At 49.7% G+C, this 24,134-nt stretch overlaps 10 protein-coding genes across 10 annotated transcripts; 5 read left to right on the forward strand and 5 right to left on the reverse strand.

Moving 5' to 3' along the window:
• Nucleotides 1-152: 152 nt before the first annotated feature.
• On the forward strand, nt 153-2,324 carry N7473_005262 (ferric reductase family protein; the record flags this gene model as incomplete). Its single annotated transcript, XM_057151202.1, has 2 exons — nt 153-310; nt 383-2,324. The coding sequence occupies 2 exons, from the start codon at nt 153-155 to the stop codon at nt 2,322-2,324; spliced, it is 2,100 nt and encodes a 699-aa protein (XP_057009007.1).
• Nucleotides 2,325-2,767: 443 nt separating this feature from the next.
• Nucleotides 2,768-3,389, forward strand: N7473_005263 (uncharacterized protein; the record flags this gene model as incomplete). Its single annotated transcript, XM_057151203.1, has 3 exons — nt 2,768-2,779; nt 2,861-3,229; nt 3,303-3,389. The coding sequence occupies 3 exons, from the start codon at nt 2,768-2,770 to the stop codon at nt 3,387-3,389; spliced, it is 468 nt and encodes a 155-aa protein (XP_057009008.1).
• A 173-nt stretch (nt 3,390-3,562) lies between these two features.
• Nucleotides 3,563-5,962, reverse strand: N7473_005264 (putative serine/threonine protein kinase; the record flags this gene model as incomplete). Its single annotated transcript, XM_057151204.1, has 4 exons — nt 3,563-3,953; nt 4,016-5,330; nt 5,396-5,815; nt 5,836-5,962. The coding sequence occupies 4 exons, from the start codon at nt 5,960-5,962 to the stop codon at nt 3,866-3,868; spliced, it is 1,950 nt and encodes a 649-aa protein (XP_057009009.1). The 3' UTR covers nt 3,563-3,865.
• Nucleotides 5,963-7,517: 1,555 nt separating this feature from the next.
• On the reverse strand, nt 7,518-8,035 carry N7473_005265 (cupin domain-containing protein; the record flags this gene model as incomplete). Its single annotated transcript, XM_057151205.1, has 3 exons — nt 7,518-7,547; nt 7,606-7,837; nt 7,938-8,035. The coding sequence occupies 3 exons, from the start codon at nt 8,033-8,035 to the stop codon at nt 7,518-7,520; spliced, it is 360 nt and encodes a 119-aa protein (XP_057009010.1).
• A 917-nt stretch (nt 8,036-8,952) lies between these two features.
• On the reverse strand, nt 8,953-10,390 carry N7473_005266 (uncharacterized protein; the record flags this gene model as incomplete). Its single annotated transcript, XM_057151206.1, has 3 exons — nt 8,953-9,582; nt 9,639-9,912; nt 10,002-10,390. The coding sequence occupies 3 exons, from the start codon at nt 10,388-10,390 to the stop codon at nt 8,953-8,955; spliced, it is 1,293 nt and encodes a 430-aa protein (XP_057009011.1).
• A 624-nt stretch (nt 10,391-11,014) lies between these two features.
• Nucleotides 11,015-11,375, forward strand: N7473_005267 (uncharacterized protein; the record flags this gene model as incomplete). The annotated part of the gene is made up of 2 exons (XM_057151207.1): nt 11,015-11,201; nt 11,353-11,375. The coding sequence occupies 2 exons, from the start codon at nt 11,015-11,017 to the stop codon at nt 11,373-11,375; spliced, it is 210 nt and encodes a 69-aa protein (XP_057009012.1).
• A 772-nt stretch (nt 11,376-12,147) lies between these two features.
• Nucleotides 12,148-14,448, forward strand: N7473_005268 (fungal specific transcription factor domain-containing protein; the record flags this gene model as incomplete). The annotated part of the gene is made up of 6 exons (XM_057151208.1): nt 12,148-12,172; nt 12,233-12,290; nt 12,375-12,790; nt 12,841-13,359; nt 13,410-13,794; nt 13,845-14,448. The coding sequence occupies 6 exons, from the start codon at nt 12,148-12,150 to the stop codon at nt 14,446-14,448; spliced, it is 2,007 nt and encodes a 668-aa protein (XP_057009013.1).
• Nucleotides 14,449-14,522: 74 nt separating this feature from the next.
• Nucleotides 14,523-15,443, reverse strand: N7473_005269 (NAD-dependent epimerase/dehydratase family protein; the record flags this gene model as incomplete). Its single annotated transcript, XM_057151209.1, has 1 exon — nt 14,523-15,443. One exon carries the CDS (start codon nt 15,441-15,443, stop codon nt 14,523-14,525), a length of 921 nt encoding a protein of 306 aa, XP_057009014.1.
• A 701-nt stretch (nt 15,444-16,144) lies between these two features.
• N7473_005270 (IlvD/Edd family dehydratase) lies at nt 16,145-18,204 on the forward strand (the record flags this gene model as incomplete). The annotated part of the gene is made up of 3 exons (XM_057151210.1): nt 16,145-16,732; nt 16,787-16,941; nt 16,995-18,204. 3 exons carry the CDS (start codon nt 16,145-16,147, stop codon nt 18,202-18,204), a joined length of 1,953 nt encoding a protein of 650 aa, XP_057009015.1.
• A 3,116-nt stretch (nt 18,205-21,320) lies between these two features.
• Nucleotides 21,321-23,954, reverse strand: N7473_005271 (Zn(II)2Cys6 transcription factor; the record flags this gene model as incomplete). The annotated part of the gene is made up of 5 exons (XM_057151211.1): nt 21,321-21,364; nt 21,424-23,208; nt 23,259-23,381; nt 23,443-23,634; nt 23,801-23,954. The coding sequence occupies 5 exons, from the start codon at nt 23,952-23,954 to the stop codon at nt 21,351-21,353; spliced, it is 2,268 nt and encodes a 755-aa protein (XP_057009016.1). The 3' UTR covers nt 21,321-21,350.
• Between the last annotated feature and the right edge of the window lie 180 nt (nt 23,955-24,134).

Below are 24,134 nucleotides of genomic sequence, written 5' to 3' on the forward strand. Positions count from 1 at the left end.
GGAAGTTGACATTCTGACCTTTTGAGATCTTTCTTCTGATCCATTCCATGTCTGGTCGTGTTTGATTCTGGTTACTTCAACAGCCAGGGGGAAAGGCGTGCAATTTTAACGCACCATGCCAGATCGCTCCGTCTAATCTCATCCAACCCAACATGGATCTGATGAGTGATATGCCCATGGGCTCAATGTCCATGGGCGATGGCGCTCCCAGTCTCTTCACGATGCAGAAGATGTACTGGGCTGTTGTCGGGAGTGCCATCGGCGCAGCGACACTGGTCAATATTTTGAACCGGTTATTAGCTCAACATCGGTATGACCATCTCATTGCAAATACCAACCTGATCTATGAAAGATAGTCATACGACTAACTCTTGATCAACAGACTACGAGACTCCTCCTTAACACCAGCCAAGCCTAAATCCCTCTTCTTCAACACCTACGCAACCCTCACCGCAATCGTCCGCGAGATCAGCAATGCAACGATTCACCCACTCACCCTATTCAACTCTACCTACACCATCCACTTCCCACCCCTAGGACCCGTCCTAATCATCCTCGCCAACCTAATCACCATCCTCGTCCTCTCCTTCTACAAACTAGACACCACCGACGTCTGGCAATGGGAAGATATCGGCTACAGCACCGGCTTCATCGCTCTCTGCCAACTCCCGCTGATCTTCCTGCTAGCAGGAAGACAGAACATTATCGGCTTTCTGGCTGGTATGAGCTACGCTGATCTGAACTGGTTTCATCGCTGGGCTGCGCGGACGCTTTGGCTCACGGCGACGATCCACATGTGTTTCTGGTTCCGTGACTGGGCCCGCTATGACTATATTAAGTATGAATTGTATAATGACGAGCTTACGAAGCGCGGGTTCGCAGCGTGGTGCATCTTGACTTTTATCGTGGTGACCTCGATCCGGCCTATTCGAGGTCTCAGCTACGAGGTGTTTGTTCTACAACACCTAGTCACGTTCATTGGGTTTATCGTTGCCGTGTGGATGCACGTACCCGATGAGGTGAAAATTTGGGTGTGGATTCCCATCGGCCTACTCGTGTTTGATCGTGTCGCACGATATGCCTGGGGTGCATATACCAATCTGGCCGTGTTTCACCGAAATAAGAGTGGCAAGGGCAGTCGGGTATGGACTCACTCGGCGACATTCACTCCGATGGCGAGCAATATCACTCGGGTGACTATTGAGAACCCGGGGATTCATTGGAAGGCCGGGCAACATGTCTTTCTGACCTGTCACTCTATCATCCCATTCCAAAGTCACCCTTTCACTATTGCTTCGGTGCCAGAAGATGAAAAGTTGGAGTTTTTTATCCGCGCTGAGAAAGGTGGAACGACGAGGCTGTTCCGATACGCATCGAAGAATGACAAGGTCCTCGGGGCTGTGGATTCTGCACCATCTGCACGAAGCCGAACCGTGTTTGTCGAGGGGCCGTATGGAACTCTTCGATCACTGCGCCAGTTTGATAGCGTTGTGCTCCTGGCCGGAGGTATGGGCGCAACATTTACAATGCCGTTACTACGAGATATTGCATCCGTCTGGACGAAAGAAAGCAAAGGCGAGATCGGCCACGGTTCCTTCCAAGCCAAGCGTTTGGCAGCGACTAAGCGCATTCGATTTGTCTGGGTGATTAAATCCCGGGCCCAACTGAGTCTATTCGAAACACAACTGCATTCTGTTCTAGCCGACGTGGCCGAATGTCGTCGCAGACAGCCCGATTTCCCACGGGAGCTCGAGGTCAGCATTTATATTACCTGCGACGAGAAGCTCGATCCACCGGCTCTGCCATCACCTGCGCAAGGCGTTGTTACCAGCGGTCAAGATCCCTCATACAAGAAGGAAATCTCCGTCGAAAAGGATAACATCTCCTTCCACTCCATTTCCGCGAATTCATCTTTAACATCAGAGGCAGCTCCAGCACCGGTTGGCAAAGGTTGTCTCCCAGGGGGTGGATGCTGCTGCACCACGCAAATCGAGGATGAAGATCAAATCAATACCTGCGCGTGTACCTGTTCGGGTCCAGCGCAGACCAATCCAAATATCCCGCCTCCCAGCACTAGCGATGAAAAGACCATTCCTTCAAAAGAATTCTCACCCACAATCCTATCCGGTCGCCCCTACCCACGCACTATCATCCGCAAGGTCCTCGAGAAAGCCGAAGGTGAAAGCGCAGTGGTCGTGTGTGGACCGCCTGGTTTCAGCGATGATGTCCGCCGGAGTGTTGTGTATCTTAGTGATGAGCGGGCGGTGCATAAGGGGACTGGGGCGCAGGGGATTTATTTGCATGTGGAGAATTTCGGGTATTAGGAAGGGTTTGCTTCTGGAGTTGGCGTTTATAGTGTTTATTTGGGTGCATTGTACGGAGTACATATGAGACGAATTTCATGAATATCTTGACTATCCAGTATCTATATCCAAAGCAATTAAGCGTAGAAACACCTTAATCACCAACCACCAACAACCAGCCTTAATACCAGCCACACCAATAGATATCTCATTATTACGACTTAAGCCTTAGATTCTCCTTGTTTCCTATACTTACAAAACCTGAAATATCAAATCATACAAAATCATGACTCACCACCAAACAAGAACACAATCCGAACCAACCCGATCAGGATCCCGGCACATGACATCATCCCGGACTCTCCACCTCCAACCTCCAGCAAAAGCTCCCAGCTTCTCTACATCTTCAACCTCCCTCTACCATCACAACCTCCATCAAAACAAAACATCACCAAACAGACAAAATGTTCCGCTTCGTACGTCCCCTCCCCTCCCCCCCCTCCCCCAATCCCATCCCATTCCCAGCCTAGCTAACAACCACACCATCACCCTAACAGAGCAAAACCCTCGACCCAATTACCCTCTTCCACACCCCCTCCCTTGCCCCCTCAACCCGCGTCCTCAACATCCTAAAACAAGCCTCAATCGCCGCCTCCGAAACCGCAACAGAAGACCAAGCCAGCGACCACACCGCGCACGCCCGCCAACAGCGCGGCGAGTTCGAACTGGAAGTTACCACCGCGCCACCGACGACGGATCAACTGCACAGTATCCTTGAATACATCAGTCCGGTCTCTGGGAGTGCGACGGGTGGGCAGGGTGCAAAGGCGGTTTATGGGGTTGGAGAGTTGGTTAAGGGTGCCAAGGATGCGGAGGATGCGATTAAGAGGTTTAAGGAGGATCAGGGGCGGTTTGTTAGGCCTGTGGTATGTGTTCCCCGAATCGTGTGTGGATTTGTCATTTTTGACAAGGATAGTCGCTGACATTGCTTATTACTAGACTGTTGATTGGGTTAATGGTCGGGCTGTTATTGGTGATAACGAGTCGGAGATTTTGAAGATGGTTCGCCAGCTTCCTGAGAACTAAACCAACAATATCTTCCTGTTGGTTTGGGGAAGCAAGATCCGACTCGGATGATCTACAGAATCCCAAAGGAAGGAAATTACCAAACATAGAAGCAGAAATTTGTGGATACTAGCGGGCCGAATTGCCGTCTGCCTAGTTCTATGTATGTATCATACAATGTCATTTCGCAACACATTGCATCCCATAAAATAAAACACAACAAGAATAAAAACAGTAGAGTAGTAAAAGACATATCGCTTTGGGTGGCTCGATTGCAATTGGCAATCATCGACCAGAAAAAGACGAGTCAAACAGACTTGACAAGAAGAAGAAATAACACGCCATTAAACTCATACAACAGACATATCACCTGAATCACAAACTCAGACCAAGATCCAGCTCGGTGGAGGGAGACAATGCAGCGTGACGAAGAAGAGAAAAGGTAGGGTAGAACGCGCTAGACAGGGGAATAAAAAGTGAACAACCCCAGAGCAAAACTAGAACATTGTTCCGAAAGAACCATCCGTGGCGATTGGCTTGCGAGGCGAGGTTCGCCCGGCACTGTCAACGGCTGGTTTACGGTGTCTGCAAGAAGTAAAGACCCGTTAGTAAAGATCAAACGAGAACCAACCACTCTTGTAACGTACCGGAAGGTAAATCCAACAAACAACCCCTTATTCATCTTCTCATCGCGCTCGGCCATCTCCTCCAGCGCACGCTGCTTATCATGCACCTCCTTGTACTTGGCCATATCCGCCTCATTGCTAAAGTCATCAAAGTATCCCGCATCCGTCTCCGAGTCCAATTCGGGCACAAACGGTGCCCGCTGCTCCCGCAATCGTGTAAAGTCGACTTCGGCAAAGTACTCGTGGGCATGGATCTCCTGGATATTCTTGAACCGGGTCTCCTTGGCCGCTACCAGCGTCGTGATCAAATCCCATGTTCGTCGCGAAAGGAAGTAATTCGGATCTTCGTATACTGGCTTCCGCAGGACCTTTTGCCAGCGCTTCAGGTTCTGCCATGTCTCGTCAACGGTGGCACCTGCGAATGGCGGGTACCCGGCCAGTGCCTCAAAGAGCATGCATCCCAGACTCCAGTAATCGACGGTGAAATCGTATTCCTCACCCTTGAGAACTTCTGGAGCCATGTAGTCGGGAGAACCAACGATGGACTTGGCATAGTTGACTTCGCGCTCGCGCAAAGAGCGGTAGCCTTGGCGACGTTCGGCCATGGTACGCTGTTCCATGGGGCGGCCGAAGGGAACAGGGGTATTACCGACCTCCTCGAGCTTGACGCGCATCGACTCGATCTTGCCAGGGCTCAGCATACCAGCTGCCAGGCCAAAATCAGTCAACTTGACGTGACCAGTCGAGTCGATCAAGAAATTCTCAGGCTTGAGATCGCGATGGATGTAACCAAGTATATGCAGCGCATCGATACAGCTAAACATCTCCGCGATGTAGAACCGCGCATGCCGATTGTGCAATACACCCGTATTATTGAGAAGCGTGCGGAAATCACCGCCGGGCACGTACTCCATCGCCAAATAAATCTGATCGTCATCCTGGAAGGCATAGAGCAGTCGCACGAGCCACTCGCTCTTAGCGGCGGTCAAAATGTCACGCTCCGTGAGAATGTGTCGAATCTCATCCAGCTTGAACAGTAGCCGCTTGCTCATGACCTTGAGCGCGCAGACCTCGCGCGTGTCCTTCTTTTGTGCCAGGTACACCTGTCCATAACCACCCTGGCCGACCTGTGTCAAGATCTGGAAATCATGTTGGCGCAGGCGGGTACGGCGCTTGCGCAGGTGTGCTCGCTCGCGACCCAGGTATTTCAACAGTGCTGGCTCGTATTCCTCGTCGGGCGTTGCGGGGGGCTCGGGGTATGCGGACTTGAATTGTGTGTGTCGGGTTTGGCGATTGTGAACGTAGCTGAGGAGGTCAAAGTAGTGGTCGAGGAAGTCTAGTCACAATTAATTAGCACATATTCTCTTCTTAGCCTGGGTTGTTGCCAGTCTCATCACATACAGAGTTGAGTGACGTTGACCAAGCGCTTGACACGGGGCTGTTGCAGCTTCTCCATCTCCTCTGGAGTCAGCCCGCGCAGCTGGACTTGGCGCTTGGACGTGTCCGTGTCACGCTGCTGATATGGCTCATGGCGCGAGATTGCAGCCGCCGTCGGCTTCGATCCCAGATCCTTGGGCAGACGCGTGCTTGTCGGGGGTGTATTCTCTTTATTTGCCTTGCTGCGCGCAGGACTTGACGCTCGCTGGTGAATGACGCTCTCGTTAAAGTCCTCAATGTTACTCTTGTCGGAGGTAAACATGGGATGGTTGAAGTGGTTGTGGGTAGATTTGGCGGGCAGAGTCGGTGTCAGCTTCAGCGCTTTGTCAAAGACATTTGGCAGATCGAGAGATCCGGGGGTGCTCTTGATTTGCTTGGGCTCCCCTGGGGGGTTTGTGGGGGACTGGTGAAGCCATTCTCGGCGGGGGTGGAGGGGCGGTCGAAGGCCTCGCCGCGGGTGTGCAGTAGTGGCGGAGGATTGGGCAGTCGCAGACCAAGACGGTCGGCGTCGGATGCGACATCGACAGCCATGATTGTGTGTGTGTTATTGTGTGAGGTTAAAGAAGGGTTGGATTTCGGGGTTGAGAGAAAGAAGGAGAAAAAGAGGAGGGAGAAGGGGAGTAGTGGTGGTGGTGGGAGGGGGGGGGGAAGATGATCGTCGAGGGGTTGATTGATGGGGAAGCAGTAGTAGTGACTAGTAAGAGTAGTGGTGCCCCCCTTGACAAAGCCCGAAAAGACTAAAGCAACTAGCCTGAGGCTGAGACTGGGCTGGGAAAAAAACAGCTGAAGAATCCAGTCTAAAATGCCCAAATTGACCAACAAAAAGTACAATGTCCGTGTGGAGAATGTCCAAGAGACCCGAGTCAGACACGAGAAGAATACGATGTCAGAAAGAAAGGTCTTTGTCGTAGACTAAATGTTGGTGTTTATTATTCCAGGATCTTATTTAATTCAACAACAGAACTTGTAACTTGCAACTTCCGGAGAGTTCAACAGTCGATCAGCTCCACCACGATCGGACAAGATCTGGATTTTACTTTTTTCGAAGACCAGAAATAACATGCAAATCATATGTCCAATATTAAGATATCCACACCTTCTCCGATCAATAATAATACTGTGAATAATATCCACTTGATCCCGTCTCTTTTTGCTTCTCTCCTTCCGTCCAGTTGCCCTAGCAACCCTCCCCCGCGTCATTCACTGCCAGGCACAAAGCACAGGGCTGCTTGGCCATGCTATGCCTTGCTAGCTACCTACTGGATTCCTGCTAGCGCAGCTAATCCTGGTGGCTTATGATCCAATTTACACCTGGCCCCCTCACCAAACAAACCAACCAGACCATTCTGGTATGAATTGAGTTTATCGACGCGAGCTGAACTCGATCCACCTCTGCTGTGTTCCCCCCTGCAGGTCATCTCCTCGCTGGGCCCGGCTCCAGATTCAGGCTGCGAATTGGCCGCCCCATGTGATGAAACTGTGCAAAGCCTTGATTTGACATTTGGACCAACCTGTTACTGTAGTTGGTACTCGTGGTCCATGCCGTCATTATTTGGTATATTAGTCTTTGCTAGTCCGTAGTCCGTAGTCCGTAGTCCGTAGTCCGTAGTCCCCAGGTTTTGCTCCAAGACTATGGTATTCTCCGATTTTATTGAAATTATCAGCAAAATAAGGCGAATGATTTTACAATGGAAGTAGGGAGCCCATTATTTGTGAAGCAGATGGGATTTGCGCACGGGATAAACGACAGAGATGCGAGGGAGTTAGCAGGGATAGTCCTGGCCCTAATGATTGCATCTCCACCCACAAGGTAAGCAAACTACCGCATTGGGAATGGCTTGGCCCCGTCCGATCCGAGGTGGAGGCGCTGCAATCCATGGATCTTGGATCTCTACAAAGTCAAGGTCGGAGTCCCCGAGATTATTATTATATTGAATATTAAAACTGGAGAAAGGAGCAAGTTTCCAGACGGTCGGAAATCCTGGGCAGTCATATTATTTCTTGGTGTTCATGTTCATCTATGATATCGTAGAAGATCATTGGCCTAGTAACATACAATAGTAACAACGGCTAGGATACGTCACATTTATGCTGCACCCTCCGCCCGCTGGCCAGTCTGTGAGATTAATTAGCATCATATCCATATTCACTCCGTCGAGGTCTAAGTCACTCACATAAAACGCCAACCCATAATTCTCAGTCGTAAACGTAATCTTCGCCCCCTTGGGGAAATAAAACACATCTCCCGGCGACGCAGTCACCGTCTGACCCGTCTCATCGGTAATTTGAAACTGTCCCTCCAGAATAATCTTCATTTCATCGTAGGTATAGGTATAGACCAGCGGGGTACCTTTCTCCAGGCGATAGAAGCCGCAGGAGATTGGCTTATCGGCATTATCTTTGTCGCTGCAGGGGAAATCAATGTCAGTGAGTGGGTCTGCGTCTGTATCTGCGACTGCAGGATGTGGATATTCTCCGAGAATATAGGACAAGATATCGCACGCACCTAGAGATCACATCGCCTAGGAAGGCATTCTCGTTGGCGATGAGGGGAGGCTTGAAGGTGGACTGTGCCTTGGCGTGGTATGTGAATGGAATGGCCATTGTTCACGATTTATGGTATATGGTATATGGTTGAAGGACTGGGTAGTAGTGCAACAGAGCAATCTAAATACTTGTCCGATCGTTGGAGCTCATCCCAGTCTTATACCAACTCATACATTCAGAATCAACGAGTGACCCCCTCTCAAATGAGGGGATGCACACGATGAACATCATTTTCCACTCAAAGACAAGGCAACTTAATCCTTGTCAACAGCACCGATCGGTTTCCATCTCCCGACTAGGCAGGCCGGGAGAGCCAGTCATAGAGGAACTGATAGCGAAGCCCTCCCATAACATGGAACGCAATGAGGGGGTCCAGATCCGAGCGAGGGGAAGCTTTGAAGCTTGAGATAACGGACCGAACGTTATTCATCTTGGAGCTTTTGGATGCTGTGGATGGTGGAGATTGCTGTGTCAATGGGTGTTGAATTGAAACCCTGGTTTATCAGTGAAGACTGTCGGAGTCAGAACTTGCAAAATGACCCAGGGATATTCTGAAAATCATGGTGAATAAGTTGCGACGGTCGCTGGTGTGTTAATGGTGATGGTACTTCCCCGCGATGCTGAGGATCTTTTTGCCCGATGCGGCTAGTCCTTCCCCGTCATCCATGGCCAGTGAGATGCTATCCGTGGGAGCTTCACCATTCCAGCGAGTTGGTGATGACAAAGCTAGGAGTGGGCAGCGTGTAATTTTTCAAATAGAATAGGCCATCTGCAGGTATTTGATTTGCGGTTTGATGCTGATGCGGCACGCACCTACAAGGCGAGATAGTTCTCAGTTCAGGAAGCAGAAAGATGGAGATGGGGAAAGCTGCACTCTCTAACCCCCTTCTACAAGATATGATGGTGATATGCGGTATAATAGTAGAAAGTTGTTTATTTTTTTATATTTCTTTTTCTCTTTTCAGTATTTAAAATCAATAAAGGCACAGGGGCAAGTAGCATAATAATGCAAATGTGAAACGATCTCTCGCAACGCCAGGTACCCTCATTGCCCTGGGACTGCGCACAATTCTTTCGGCAACTCCCAGATAACGCTCATCCTCGACCTGACCCCAGTCCCAAGTCTTGATAAACTGGACCGCACCCTCGATCTTGCTCCCGGATTCCCCTTCCGCCATTGCCTCGTCCTCATCGCCGTAATAGTGAGTTTCGGCCGGCGGTCCGTGAAAGATGTATCCATGACTAAAACCGGCGAGGTCCCCGATGATCCGGTGCTTATTTGTAGGTTGAAGAGGCACTTTAACAAGTTCAAGAATCATGGTCAGCATGTATCTGGCAGGCACTGGCGTTCGGATTCGTAGCTTCGGGTCAAAAGTAGACAAGACTTCATAGGTATCCTCGAGAGCCAGGCCAACCGCAGTGAGTGGGTAGAGATGTATCTGGCACCAGCTTTCCTTATCCAGATCGTGGAATCGGCCCATCTTGTGCCAGTTTTCCCATGGGAAGCCCTCGTGAGGTGGCTTGGCGGCAAGAGCAAAGCCTTGCTCAGATACTGTCTGTGAGGCAATGTCAAGGTATTCATCGGGCATAATCCACTCTACCACCTATTACCATCATGTCAGCTCAAATTCTCGTCCATGGAGACCCGCTCATCACTCACAATGAGAATCTCAGTCCATCCCCACCGGAATAAGATCTGCTGCTCGTATTCCACAACCGGGATGCCTTTGTCGGTGAGAGCTTTCAAGGCTGTTGACACGTCTTCATTGTGAAATTGGAATAGATTCGGCAGCGTGGGAGGTAATGGCAGTCTTTTGTCAAGAGGAGCTGAACCAGTCCGAGCATTCCATTCTTCCATAAGTTTAGCCTTGGCAGACTCTATCTCCTCCGCGGAAATAGTGTAGGCAAAAGGGGAAAGTGACTCGATGGAACTCCTGGAGCAGTATCCAGGTGGTCCGCTCGATTGACAGCCAGGAGAGGCCTTGGGGCTCTCATAGGGATAAGCCTGGATGGTGCCTGTGACGGGTCGTCCAAGGAGGAAGACGGAGTGGCTGGTGAGTCTGGAGTTTCCTGAGAGACATCTTGAGTGGGGACCGTCTCTTTTTCGTCAACGTTCTTGAATGGGATGGCGCGGTCTGGAGTAGAGATTTCGGGAGGGATTATTGGAGCAACAGCAACCGCCATGGTTGTTTCTTCGGCATCGGATTGATTCGAAGTTTTGGCACCTGCAGGCTGGGCCTCGCAGGTCTTTGTGGGGTGAAGCGACTCGGGGCAAGATGTAGCAGGTACCTTGGGAGAGTCAAGAGAAACGTTCCGAGCATTAGAAGCTATTATGGAATTTTCCTGAGTTGAAGCGCCCAAGGAGGGTTCAGGTATCCTGACGGCCGCAACGAGGTTTGTGGAGATCGCCATACTGCGAGAAGGTACGGATTCGAAAATTGAGAGCAGTTTGAGCAGGTCAAAGGGAATTTTGTAATATTCTTCAAGATGATAGATGGTCGATGAGAATTCTCGGCTTCGAAAGGCTCAAACCTGCAAGTCTAGAAGCATCATGTGGAACTATCACAGAAAGTCATGACATTAGGCTTGTGGTTATCTAAGGCACATGTTTCCCCGCCTTATCTGCCATCAGGATATTGCTGGTTCCTGCCTCTGATGTTTGTTTGATTTTGTTTGCCATGAGACGCGCAGACTTTTGACTTCTCTTGCGATTTCTGGAAATTCCGTACGGATACAAAAATCCCTCTCCTCTTTCCTTCGACCTTCTCATCCTCCGCCCTTCATCAGTTTCCAGCTCTGCCAACTCTGATCCACCATCACTCACCAGAGACACTCTTACAACTTCACCAAAAACTATGCTCCTCCAAGATGTCAGAGCCAATCAGTCGATCTGCTCACTGGCTTTCTCTCATACGCTCTACCAGACTCTCCACTCTTTCTTTCCTTTCCACACTACACCTCACTTAGAGATCTGCTCACTAGCCGTCTCTCATGCATTCCACCAGTCTCTACTGAGTCCTCCCCAGCTCACCGAAAATGTCGTCCCAATACAGCAGGCAGATTCCAGCAAACCCTGCTAGCGAGAAGGTTCCTGACACCGCAGCTCAAAATTGCCAGGAAGTCCTCGATAGCATCTGCGGTCTTGACAATATTGCGCTCGAATATCTCATCGCCTGTGCAACTGAGACCCACCCTGGCCTCCGCATTCTCTATTCCCCGCGTCGTATATGCCACCACCCTCGCTGCCGGAACAGAATGACATCGGTAAGTTATCCTTTCATTGCTGGCATTTACCTTGAGATATCATTCCTCATTTCATCTTTTGAGAGGTCTTTTGAGATGTCCTTTGAGACATTATATGTCAAACTCTTTAGACAGTAAAGCTAATGAGTTCTAGGGTGCCGACTTCCTTGTTGACGCAAACTATGCCTCTATTCTCATGTTTAAACCTGCACCCACTCCTGGATCAAGCTCTCAACATCATCCATCGTCCCTAGATTCAGTTACTCCTTTGTGGACCTCCAAGTATCCTTGGCCTGCCTTTTGCTTTTTGCTTTTTGCTCTTTGCACACGGGGCCTTGAAACCATGGCTCATTGTGCTGTACTAGCCTCAACAGCTTATAGCCCCCTTTGCTTTTATATTTGAAGTTTGTGAAAGGATCTAGCGAGACGTTGTTTTCAGAGGAGACTGCTAGATCCAAGCCCAAGAAATTCCATTTTGAGTTGAAGCTTTCCCGTATTTTAATGTGAAGCATTAATAAAATCAGGGAACCTCCTCAAGCACAGCCCTTATCAGTTACCTTCCGAAAATATTGTTTACTACGAGTTCTTCGTTCAATCAATTTTGAGTTCTAGCGTAATGGAAGCCGAGTGTCCCTCTACTTCTTCTGACTTATAGTTCGGCTGTGGCGGCTGGCGTCCGGTAGCCGCGCGGGAGATCTGTTTTTCCGACTGCACGTGAACAATGCGGGCATGCCAATGCCGAATCTCGGTTCAGAGCTCACACGCTCAAAAGCCTCCAGACCGGCCAAAGTCTTCGGAGAAGTTGTATTTACCATAATTATGCTGAGCTCAGGAGATGCTGTCTGAAACATATTTCCTACGGTCATCGGCATCTCGCGTTCGTGGGTAGCAGACATGCCGGCCCGAAGAAACCGAGCGCCAGCGGCATGTCTATTCTGTCGCTCAAAGAAGGTGATTTGCATGCCTCTGTGACTGGGAAGTCCTGGCTAATGATCATATTTTGTTGAACAGTTAAAGTGCGACTCGCAGAAGCCAAGCTGTGGCAATTGCTTGGCAAAAGGCGTCGACTGTCAGCAGAGCGCTGCCAGGCATAAACCAAGGTCGATAGCAAATGTCTACTGTTATATGAACCTCCACTGACTCTAATGAACAGGCCAACAAATCAACGCATTAAGCAACTAGAACAAGAAAACGCTATTCTTCGCCAACAATGTACCCGTCAGGGAAATACAGACGTTGGAATTCCTGAAAGACATGCTTTGATTCCAACTGAAGCTTCCTTGGCGTCGCTCAGTCCAGCACAAAGTAGGGTCACGGGCTCGATATCCCACCACGCTGAGCCTTCCCCGAGCGATCATCACTCGAGTAGAGGTCGGGATACGTCTCATCCGGAGGTACCCGATAGCGAGAATCATCGCCACAGTACTTCATTATATCACGGGCCCACCAGTACGGTTTATGATGACACTGCACATTCAGGAGCTGATGGAGAAGACTCGGAAGGGTTTGACTCTCCTGTGAGCGAAGAGTGGGCTCGGCATCTCCTCTTCGCTCAAACCGCAAGGCAAAGTAAGTCACGAGGTTGGAGTGCCTGGTTCATGGCTAATCGATCACATCAGGACAACTTGAGCCATTGAACCTCGCAGCTGGGAAGCTCGACTTTGATGGGCTCGATCCAGAAATTGGCATGCACTTGCTGACGATCTATTGGAGTCGCCAACTCTACACCGCACAGATCACATATCGCCCAGTATTCATGCGAGACATGGCCTGTGACGGCCCTTATTTCTCAAAACTTCTACTGAATGCAATCTTGTTCACCGTTTCGAAGCACTGCCCTCGGCCTGAACTACGCTCTGACCCTGATGACATTACCACTGCAGGATGGAGGTTTCGTCAACGGTTCACCGAACTCCTGCGAGAGTCGTTTGATAAGAGCGAGATCACTACACTGCAAGCATTGATCATTATGTCTAACTCACTGTTCTCAAGATGCGACGAACGCAGTTTGTCTTGGCTTTATGCTGGAAATGCATTCAATATGATCATCGACCTTGGTCTGCATGTTCTCCCATCGCCAAACAAGATGTCTGCAGAGGAACTTGAAGTTCGGAAGCGTGTTTTATGGGGTGCTTACAGTAAGTAAATCTCGCATTGAAATTAACTTCTTGTTACTAAATTGGCTTAGCGATCGACAAAATCCAGTGTCTTCTCCAGGGCAGGCCACCTCTACTTCGCCAAATCAATTTCAAGGCTTCCCTGAATTTTCTAGACGAGTACGACGAGCTCGACACTTTCAAGGATATCACATACAGTGCAACTGAACAACGGTCTGCAATACCTTCGCTCAACGTATCGCTCTTGACAAAATTATGCGAATTATCCATTATTTCCGAGCGCATTCTGTGCGAACTCTACTCCGAGTCGCAGAACATGAGCCAAAGTCAAAGCCAGAAGATCTCGGCAGACATCAGCTCCGATCTCAGTAAATGGCGCTCGAGTCTACCGCCCCAGCTCGACTATATCTCATATCCCAGAGAGTCGGTCCTTTTGCCTCAAGCATTTTGTCTATTGTATGTTGTCCTCCTCGGCCGAATGAAGTTGGCCCGACTAACTTTCCAAGGGCACTCTCATGCGTTCTTACCATCCTCTCTCAACGGCCATTATTCATGGGCAGTCATCCCGGTTGCACTCGAAATTCAGCCACTGCATATGAGGCTGTTAGCATGTGCACCGCAGCTGCCAATCAAATTGTCCAAATTCTACGTGACTACTCCCAGCACTTTTCCATCACTACCGCCCCATACATGCTTTCCTATGCGACATATATCAGCGCCACCATCCACGTCAGAATAGTCGCGCAGAAGGGACGGGGTTCGAATTCTTTCCAGTGCCTTTTACTTTGTCGCAACGTCCTCCGCGAACACTTACGGCTCTATGCAGCGGCTGGCAAAGCTATGGCCAATCTTGAAAAACTCGTGGCTCATCTTGGCATTGTCATCACCGAAGGGGACGAGGCGGGCACTTCGATGATTAGCCTTGCAGATGATCTACCCGCACAGGAAACTATCTCAGCCCCTAACCTTTCAAATGCCTCCGATCAGACTATCGACATAGGATCTCCACAGTTGAACTGGGGTCTATCGGATCTTGATCTCGAGGCAATCGCCCAAAGTTTCCGGCTTGATTCAGAATTGCATTATCTAATGCACCCGGTTGGGATCTGAAGTTGAATATGTACAATATCATGAATCATCAATAAACTTCCATCGACTTAAAATCACTCATTCCTGTGGCCACCTCATTTAGAGCCCTCTTCATAGTGTATCTGCCAGGGATGGTTCTGGCGGAAACCGAGCATCTCCTTGATCTTCTTATTGGATACCGGGGCATCTCGCGGTCCCATTTCCTTGGTAAAAGGTACATGCGGAGACACCCGTTTGAGAAACTCTGTCGTCGAACTGGTATAGTTTGTAATCTCATCGTTCACAGCGTTGAAAATCTGGAATCCCAACCCATCCTTCTGCACCGCGAGATCACATATCTGCCCAAGGTCCCGCGTATCAATGTACGACCAAGCATGTGGTGCCCACGCATCAGGGTTCTTGACATAATCCTCAAACATGGCCTCTTTATACTCTTCGGGTGCAACCACTCTGCCAATACGAAGCACATAGATATCGTTTCCGAATCGACGGGCAAAGCCGCGGGCAACGCGCTCGCCGCAGACTTTGGAGATGGCATATGTATCCATCGGGTTCGCATCGACGTCTTCATCCACCGGGTACGATGGATACTCGACATCTCCCTCAGCATAACTCACTCCATAAACGGTGATGCTGCTGGCAGTGATGATCTTTTTGATATTGAGGCGAGACGCGGCTTCGATTACATTGTAGGTGGATAATGCATTTCCGCGGAAAGTCTCGTTGTCGGGAGCAATCATGTTGCGAGAGTAACCAGCCAGATGAATGACTGCATCAGGGACAAGACGTAGTGGCTCGCGGAAGGGTTCCGTTAGATGGAAATGCGAGGTAAATGCGCTGTAGACTTGGCCGCTGTCTGTCAAATCGACGCGCATGGTATGAACTCGGCTTCCCAGATCGCCTGGCAGAGGCACTAGATCCAGATTGAGGATATCATGGCCTTTGTCAAGGAGATAGGAGATGACATGTTGCCCGGCTTTTCCGGAGCCACCAGTTACGATGATCCGTTTGCCCATTTGTAGTTGAGATTGCTGCCGATTTGCAAAGGGGAGTAGGATGCGAGTTTGGACGTATAACCAAGCCGCTGAGATGCAAGGCTCCAATGTTCAAAAGGTTAATCACGAATAAGGCAAACAGTATTCGGAAAGATGACGTGGAGCCATCCCCATGTTTTAAGGCCGACATGCGGGGAGAATCGCTCGGGATATCAGTTGCCGGCTGGATCAAAACCATCCGGCAACCATTAGCCGTTGACAACCGAGGGACTTAAGAGACCATATCAGATGGTATAATCGCAAGTCATTGGTATGAGAAGTCAAAGACGGTAAAATATCCCAAATTCATCGACAAACTCATCATTATGAAAATCTTGCGGGCGCATTGTTGTCGCGATCCGCATATACTCAATCTCTGTCTCAAAAGCTTGACTCGGATGGTAACTCTCCGGAACACAAAAGTTCGGCTAAAGCTCTGGGAAGTGCCGAAGGTGCCAATCAGGGATTGGCCCAAAGATGTCTCGATTACCCCCGGACTTTGAAATTGACCAATGGGAAAATGACATCCCGATCCCAAAGTGAGTAATATCCAAAGACTGGTTGGACCCCCTCGCGTGACAGCGCGAGATAAAAGGAACTTGGCAGCTAACTTATCTGGTCTTTTGAACCTCAAACAGCAAGATTCAATCAATTATCCTACATACTAGGAAGTTCTTTGAGCCATGTCTTGCTCTAAGAAGTCCTGCGAGGGCTGCTCATGCCCCAGCAATCCGCAACAGCCTATTCAAATCGAAGACTGCATTAGCGAGCTGCAGGCTCTTCGACGACGCAATCAAGAGCTAGAGACTCGACTCGGTCTCAATTCAGAACAAGAGGTAGCAAAAATCACAAAGAAGCCCGGTCGCACCCTGCGGTCGGCAGCATGGTTCGATTGTCGCAGCGATCCCGGCATGACGGCCATTTACATGGAGCGGTATTTCAATTTCGGCATCACGCGGGAAGAATTGATGTCCGGCAAGCCGATGATCGGAATTGCGCAGTCTGGATCCGACATTGCACCTTGTAATCGACACCACATTGAGCTGGCCAAGCGCGTCCGCGAGGGCATTCGCACTGCCGGCGGTATCGCCATTGAATTCCCCACTCATCCCATTCAAGAGACATCGAGACGGCCAACTGCCACGCTAGACCGGAATTTGGCTTATCTCACTCTTGTGGAGATTTTGACTGGTTATTTCCTCGATGGCGTTGTTCTTTTGACAGGATGTGACAAGACAACTCCAGCATGCTTGATGGCTGCTGCCACCGTGGTAAGTTGCGTTCCCGCAACATGCAATTCATGACTATGGCTAATACGAAGAAAGAACATCCCAGCGATCTGTATGAACGTTGGTCCTATGCTGAATGGCTATGCCAAGGGCACTCTAGTGGGATCTGGTGCTGTTCTATGGAAAGGACGAGAGATGTATGCCACGGGCGAAATTAACGAAGACCAGTTTATGGATTACATTTCCCAAAGGTGGGCTTTCAATCCCCATCGTATTCCATGGACGTATGCTAACGTATCTCTAGCACTCCATCTGTTGGACACTGCAATACAATGGGAACTGCATCCACAATGAATGCTCTCGCAGAAGCCCTGGGCATGGCCCTCCCAGGATCCGCAGCTATTCCTGCCGCGTATCGCCACAGAGCCCAGTGTGCCTACGAGACCGGTAAACGGATCGTGGAAATGGTCAACATTGACATGAAACCAAGCGACTTGATGACCCGCGAAGCATTCGAGAATGCGATTGTGGCAAACGGAGCGATTGGTGGTAGTACTAATGCCCCCATCCATCTCAATGCTATTGCCCAACATATGGGTGTTGAGTTGTCCATGGACGATTGGGACACCATTGGATCGCGTATCCCTCTTCTATTGAACATGCAGCCCTCGGGTGAATATCTTGGAGAGGAGTATTTCCGCGCAGGAGGTCTCCCTGCTATCATGGCAGAGCTCCTGGACGCAGGCAAGCTGAACGGAGATGCTTTGACTTGCAACGGTCGCACAATTGCCGAGAATGTTCGTGATCAGCATTCCTGGGACCGCCGTGTCATTCGTCCCTATGATGATCCCTTGATGAAGGATGCAGGCTTTGTCCATCTCAAGGGCACACTCTTCGACTCCGCCATCATGAAAACCTGTGTCATCTCCCCTGCCTTCCGCGAGCGCTACCTATCAAATCCCGAAGATCCTGAGGCATTCGAAGGCTCGGTTGTCGTTTTTGATGGGCCGGAAGAGTACCACAGCCGTATCGAGAACATGCCAGAGATCGACGACAAGACCGTCTTGATCATGCGTGGTGTTGGTCCACTTGGATACCCCGGTGCAGCCGAGGTCGTCAACATGCACCCACCAGCCCGACTCCTGAAGCAAGGAGTTGACGCCTTGTTTTGCATTGGCGATGGTCGTCAGTCTGGCACGTCAGGGTCTCCCTCCATTCTCAATGCTAGTCCCGAGGCTGCCGCGGGGGGTAATCTTGCTATTCTCAGAAATGGCGATAAGATTCGCATCGACTTGCCGAAGAGACGAGTCGATATCCTCATTAGCGACGAGGAAATCCAACAGCGGAGGAAGGAGGTATTCTCGAAGGAGTATCCATTGGTCCCCAGTGGCACGCCCTGGCAAGAGATCTTCCGTCAGGAAACGGATCAATTGTCTAGCGGCATGGTGTTGAAGAAGGCTGTAAAATACCAACGTCTGGCGCAGACGAACGGTCCACCCAGGCACAACCATTGATTTTCTTGTCCAGAGTTGTATTACACGTGAATATATAATAATAAATGCTACAGAACTTGAAACAAACATACATTTTCTATTTTACGGCAAGGGGGGAGTCAAATTCACTTGAATTCAAACAAAACATACCGTGGGTTTGCGAGAAGGTGCGCTGGTTGACCTGCTATATATATCCCGAGCATGCCCAGAGTAAAAGAGTGCAGTGTGCAAGTATTCCAGGCCAGAGGTCTCCTGCTCAATAGAACTTGTACCTCTAACACAAGATACAACGCCAATTTATTGACCGATTAGGATATTTCTTTCGATCGGAAAACCAATGGTTTGCCAAAAAAAAAGTAAGACTTAAATGAGCGCGAGTTGATATGTACAATTTGCCCCGATCGTATGAGTCAGAATCGAGGCTATAGTGTACAATGCTCGGAAAAATAGTTATCCAGCGAGTTTGGCCGAGTGGTTATGGCGTGACGTTTAGGTAATAAACATTACGACCGTCATGGGTACGCCCGCGCGCGTTCGAATCGCGTAGCTCGCATTTTTTGGCATTTTTTTGCCCCATTCAATACAGTCCAGAAGGAAATTCAGTAACATTGACAATGATTTCCTTTTTTTTGTTTGCTCTTTAAAGGGAACTTCCATTGATCACCTAGTCAAAGGAGAATTCCATATCGGCAATGCGTTTGTAGTTTTTTCCCCCTATATTATTAACTGCCCCATTGCCAGTCTTTCTCCATCTTCTCCACACTTCTCCAAGAACTCACCCCTTCGATAGCATCTCTTCATATATATAACACATTTTGCCGCTGGGAAGAACGAGGAAACCCTCCACGCAATGGACGGATTTCATATCCTCGCTGATCCCCTTTCCTCCTTGGGTGTTCTACACCCTTGGAGCGGCCTTATTCCACCACCACCGATACGAAACAAATAACACTGGCATTTCTGTCAATTTTCCTTCTCAAGTGACAAGACCCGGCTTTCGATGCACATGGAAAACGCATCTTCAGTACACTACGCGCCCGAAGTCACAGCCGCAGTTACAGTCCGGCCTTTTGCTGTCTAAAGCACCAAGACCACCGCATCTAGAAGTTTATGAGCTTCCCTGAAAATTACTATATAGTATATCCTCGACGGCATTGCCATGCGGAAGGCACTCATTTGCCACTACTGGTGCCTCAAGGACAAGCAGTGAAGGTTGGCACACAGGCTTTTGTTTTATGGGCTTTAGATAGCATACCGGTGGGTTCGGAAAGTGGCGTGCTGCCCGCGAACGAGCCCTCCTAAAGCTACAATCACACAGGCGTTGATACCCAGCGCTTTTGAGGAGATTTATGATCTCGGTTTGAAATCTCTGTTCATGCACACAACGGACAGCTGCTCACGATGATTCTGCCCTGGTACCACCATCGGGCAGGTCTCTTCTCCTTCGCCGGAATATCGCCTTCGTTGCTCTTCATTGCGCTGCTTTGCCCTCGCCTCACATGTTTCCACTGCGTTTGACCCGTTTGCCTTGACTTGCTTCCATTGCGTATAGCCCGCTGGCGCCAGCTGGCGCCACCATTCGCATCATTCGAGAATCCGTTTCGAAAACGAGATACCTTGGAAACCACGACGCCACCATCAAAGCCATGGAGAACGGCCACAACATATCAATGGCATATCGGTATGATGGGGTTACAGGGATAACTCCATACTCGGCCCCGGCGAAGCCCTGTGGTGCGGCCCTGGGAAGAGCTTCACTTTGGAAAGAACAATCAATACCGAATGGCCGGAGACCAAGGACTATGTTGACTTGATGGATGATGGCTAGAAGGATGCTCGTGAGGGTAATGCAAATGCGTCGGCCGTCATTCACCATGATCGTCAAGAAGTTCATGACAGCTGGAACAGAACTGGAATGTCGTGAAACGAGCAAGAGTGGCCATAGAGGCGTGGTCATAGATTGCGAGATGGTTGTCGATGTTCACTTTATTGGATCTTGGAGTTTAGCTTGTATCTCCGATTATGATTGAATTCCGGAAATCATGTTTTGCATCTTTGATGTTTAAGAATTGAGAATTGATATTTTACGAGTCTCAGAAGAGCCTATGTCCTTTGCAAGTATCCAAGCTAACCCCCTGATACATTGAATATAACCCAGCACAGAATGATATCTGAATAACCTTCAAATGCAGCACCTGGATGTATATAGATCAGTCATAAAAATTCATACGTCGGGCAATAAGATTTATCTACGCAATCGACGAGGCCTCATATACCCAACGAGAAAACCCGCATCAACCCCAGGGCTATCGATTCTCATTACGCAACATCAAGCGCAGTGGAAAAATAGCCGCTGGGGTTGATAGGGTTCACCGTGGGCGATGGCACGTCCAGGAATACAACCGCAAGGCGCACATGGCTTCAATCGGGGGATGCAAAAATGAGAACATGATGCTGCTGGGTTTAGTTGCTTCTGTCTGTAGCCTGGTGTCTGGTGTTTGGAAAGCGAGTTTTACTGGTTGACAAGCGGTGAGTGTCAATCGGGGATCGCAGGGGTTTGTCTGTCTGCTGTGTCTGGGAATCAGATGTGTTGATTGGTGCTTGATGGCATTTATTGGCTGGATGTTTGTTGCGCGGATTTGGATATGGATTTGTCGCGTGGCGAGAGTACTGGATTCCTGGGGGTCCTGACCTGATTCGGCTGATTGTTGATTTGTAACAGGAGGAACAGATGGATGAATGGGTTGATAAGCCAAGACTGAGTGGCTGTTATTACCTAGATCATAGATCTGACGTTAGATAAACAAAGTCATAGAGTCACAGTCAACCTTTTCCGATCGGAAACGCTATCGTCATAAAAGTCAAGTTCACATCACATCACATCCGTGGAAGAAAAAAAGGATGGAAATATAGAGTAGAAAGAAGGAAGACCTGAGAACGCCGCGCTGACTGCAGAGACTTTGCAGCGTACAATTTGAAAAGGAGAAATATCAAGGCAGGTAGAAAACCACAGGCTAGAAGAAAGCACTCAGTCTGTTTCGTCAATCGTCAATTAGTATGTTCACAACGTTGCAAAGAACTCGGCTTATCTCGAGCTTGGCGGTTGAGAGCCAGGTCGAGATATGATTATGTTGACTCCATGTCATAATTGACCAGGAGGTATCATATCAACCAAGAAAAACTGTATGAGATTAGTTGTGTATTCTCGTGGAATGCACTCACAACAACTATTGTTCTTACCTTCCCATCCCCATTCCCCCATAATGTTGACCCAATGCAATCTGCTTCGAACAGTTCTCTCAAACTCGATATTTTCCAACGAAGAGAGAGCAGACCCCCTTCTTGACTGGCCACTCTTGCTTGCTGTAGATGTTGACTGTCTTCGCATCGATCGGTCAGAGTGGTCCCCCGAATTGACACGTTCATGGAAACCTCTGCCGGTATTGACAGATCCTCGCAATGAAGAATTGAGTTTTCCTTTACTATCACTGGAGAATGACCCCGCTCGCCGAGAAGTAAACATCTCTTGCTGCTGCTGTTCCCGTTGTTCGGCCTTGAGCTTGTCCCGTCGAGCCCAGACTTCCCGAATGACATCCAGACAGCGATCGACACCGCCAATCATAAGGCGTGACTGGACAACCGCCCATCGTTCCAGCACCCATTTGCGGTCATCATCTGAGTCGACTTCGGCACCGGCGGCTAGAAGAGGGAACATCTGTATGATAGTTGTGCGGGAGCTAGGGGGCACGGTCGCCAACAGGATCAAAACACGCTTGGCGAGTTCTTCAGCCGGCTCGGACGGCAGCTCTGGGACCGCTTGATGCAGATACAGCAATGTTGCCCAGCGATATGCGTGAGCCATCTGGATACTGTGCTGTACCTCCGAGGTAGGATCCTCCGGTGGTTCAAACCAGCGCGGGGGCTCCCACTGTTCCACGAGAGCCTTGAGCTCCATGGCCTGAGAGACGATGGACAACGAGTTGGTGGAGATTTTCCGGACGCGTTGTACTAGCCGTCCAACTTTACCAATTAGTGGGAACAGTGTCGCAGCACATCCCATCAACGGGTCAATCTCATGCACTGCATCAGTAGGCAACTGGAAAATGGAAGGATTCAAATCCTGAGGACCTGACTCATCCAACGACGTCAGCCGCGCAATGACATCCATGTAGGTCCACGTGTTATACAGAAATCGGATACGATCCAATTCTCCTGGCTGAAGACCACCCTGAAGCCCCGCATTAAGAACCTGCAACATTAAGGCCTTGGCCCCTCGCAGATGCTGGATGCACGTGCGAGTATTCTGGTCCCAGGTGTCAGCAAACGCCAGGGCCAGGCTAGTCGCCAATGCCGTATCCGCTCGCATGCTCTGGATTTGCTGGCGTAGGCATACAATGCTCTGTCGCATGTGTTTGACTCCCTGGACACGCAGGGATGGGTTCTCTTTGGCAGCGTGGAAGGCAGATAAAGCGAGGATGGCATGGTGCAAGGCGGGAGTACTTTTTGCAAGTGGCCAGATGAGAGTTCGCCATGGGTTTTCCATCCTGCCATCTTTGATAGATAATATTCCACAGGTCAATTTGTCGAATCGCATTGTAAGCATCTCTTGACTTTCCGGGGCCAGGGAAGGCTGGCTGGGGAGTCGTGATAAACTGAAGGGACTGTCATTCTGCCTTGAGAAGTTCAAGTTCCAAGTCCCTGCGCCGGGGTCGGACTGTCGGATGATCTCCTCGATATCTTCACTATCATCCTCTAGTAATCGAGAGAAACTTAGCTCGTCATTACCAGTGCCAGGTGCAGGTTGAAATTCTTGGGAACCAAAGTTGATCGGACCCGAACGACCCATGTCTTGGTCCGATGACAAGTCATCAGAGAAAGGCACCGAGTGTTGAAATGGTTCAAGAAAGGAAAGAAAGTCCAATGGATCAGAGTCCACTGGCATCGAGACACCACCGATCGGGGTGCTCTCGTCACCCGTGGATCCTTCATCCGGAAGAACGCCAAAGTCATCTACCGAATGGGTCTCTGCAGACAAGAAGCTCTTGATACTCCGGGGCGAACTATGCATGGAGGACTCTGGGGGGAGTTATTGAAAGAGATGGATGGTGGAACAATAGGCGAGGCTGGTTGGTCGGTTGTCGGAGGCGTGGGAAAGTTGTCTTGATTCGCGACCGAACCGGGAGGCTGTGAAGAAGTCACTGGATGAGGGTATACAGTGTTAGTTGATCAATCTTCCGATTAGGTTATTCGAAGTTTTACCACCACCCTGTCCGACATCTTTCTTACCCTTTGTCGCGGTCGGCCGTCCGACCGCCAGATTGGTCTCCTCAAAGGGCCGCCATTTGAAATCCTTTTTGTATCCACCACAGGGAACCTTTCGCCGGTGACACTGGTGACAAGTGGGCTTGGTCTCGTCGCACTTGAGCCGCTTTGCCTTACATGTGATGCAACCTAGGCGTAGCGAATAGATATCGGGTCAGCGACTGCGCAGATAACAACTGTGGATCCACCCGCTATTGGGGTGGCCTCTCGGGCCCACTATGAGTTGGTGAATGTGTTCTTTTCTTTGTTTTTCATTCATGGTGAGATGGTAATTCCATCAGAGGCAAGATCGTACCATTGCGACTCTTGGTCTGTTTTGGTTTGTGGGAGGCCGAGGCGATCTGCTTTGACCTTTTGGGAGGCGAAGCAGGATTTGCTCGCGTGGACACCGGGAGGGGGTCTGGCGAGTCTAGGATCGTGGAAGGAGATGGGATTTTGATCGTGTCCATACCAAGGCGATGATGAGTGGTTCACGGGTGACGGGAGGATGTGGTAGTGGGAGATGCGAAGGGAGAAAATAGATTATAGGATGATCTTAGCGAAGATCTCGGAGTGACAAAAAGGAGGGGGAGAGGTTAGAAAGACCCAGATAAGCCAGCGGTGAGAACAGCGAATGATGGGACGGTACG

Source organism: Penicillium subrubescens, assembly GCF_028828155.1.
Source record: "Penicillium subrubescens strain IBT 31985 chromosome Unknown utg000004l_segment0_segment0, whole genome shotgun sequence".
In the NCBI taxonomy this organism is placed as follows: domain Eukaryota; kingdom Fungi; phylum Ascomycota; class Eurotiomycetes; order Eurotiales; family Aspergillaceae; genus Penicillium; species Penicillium subrubescens.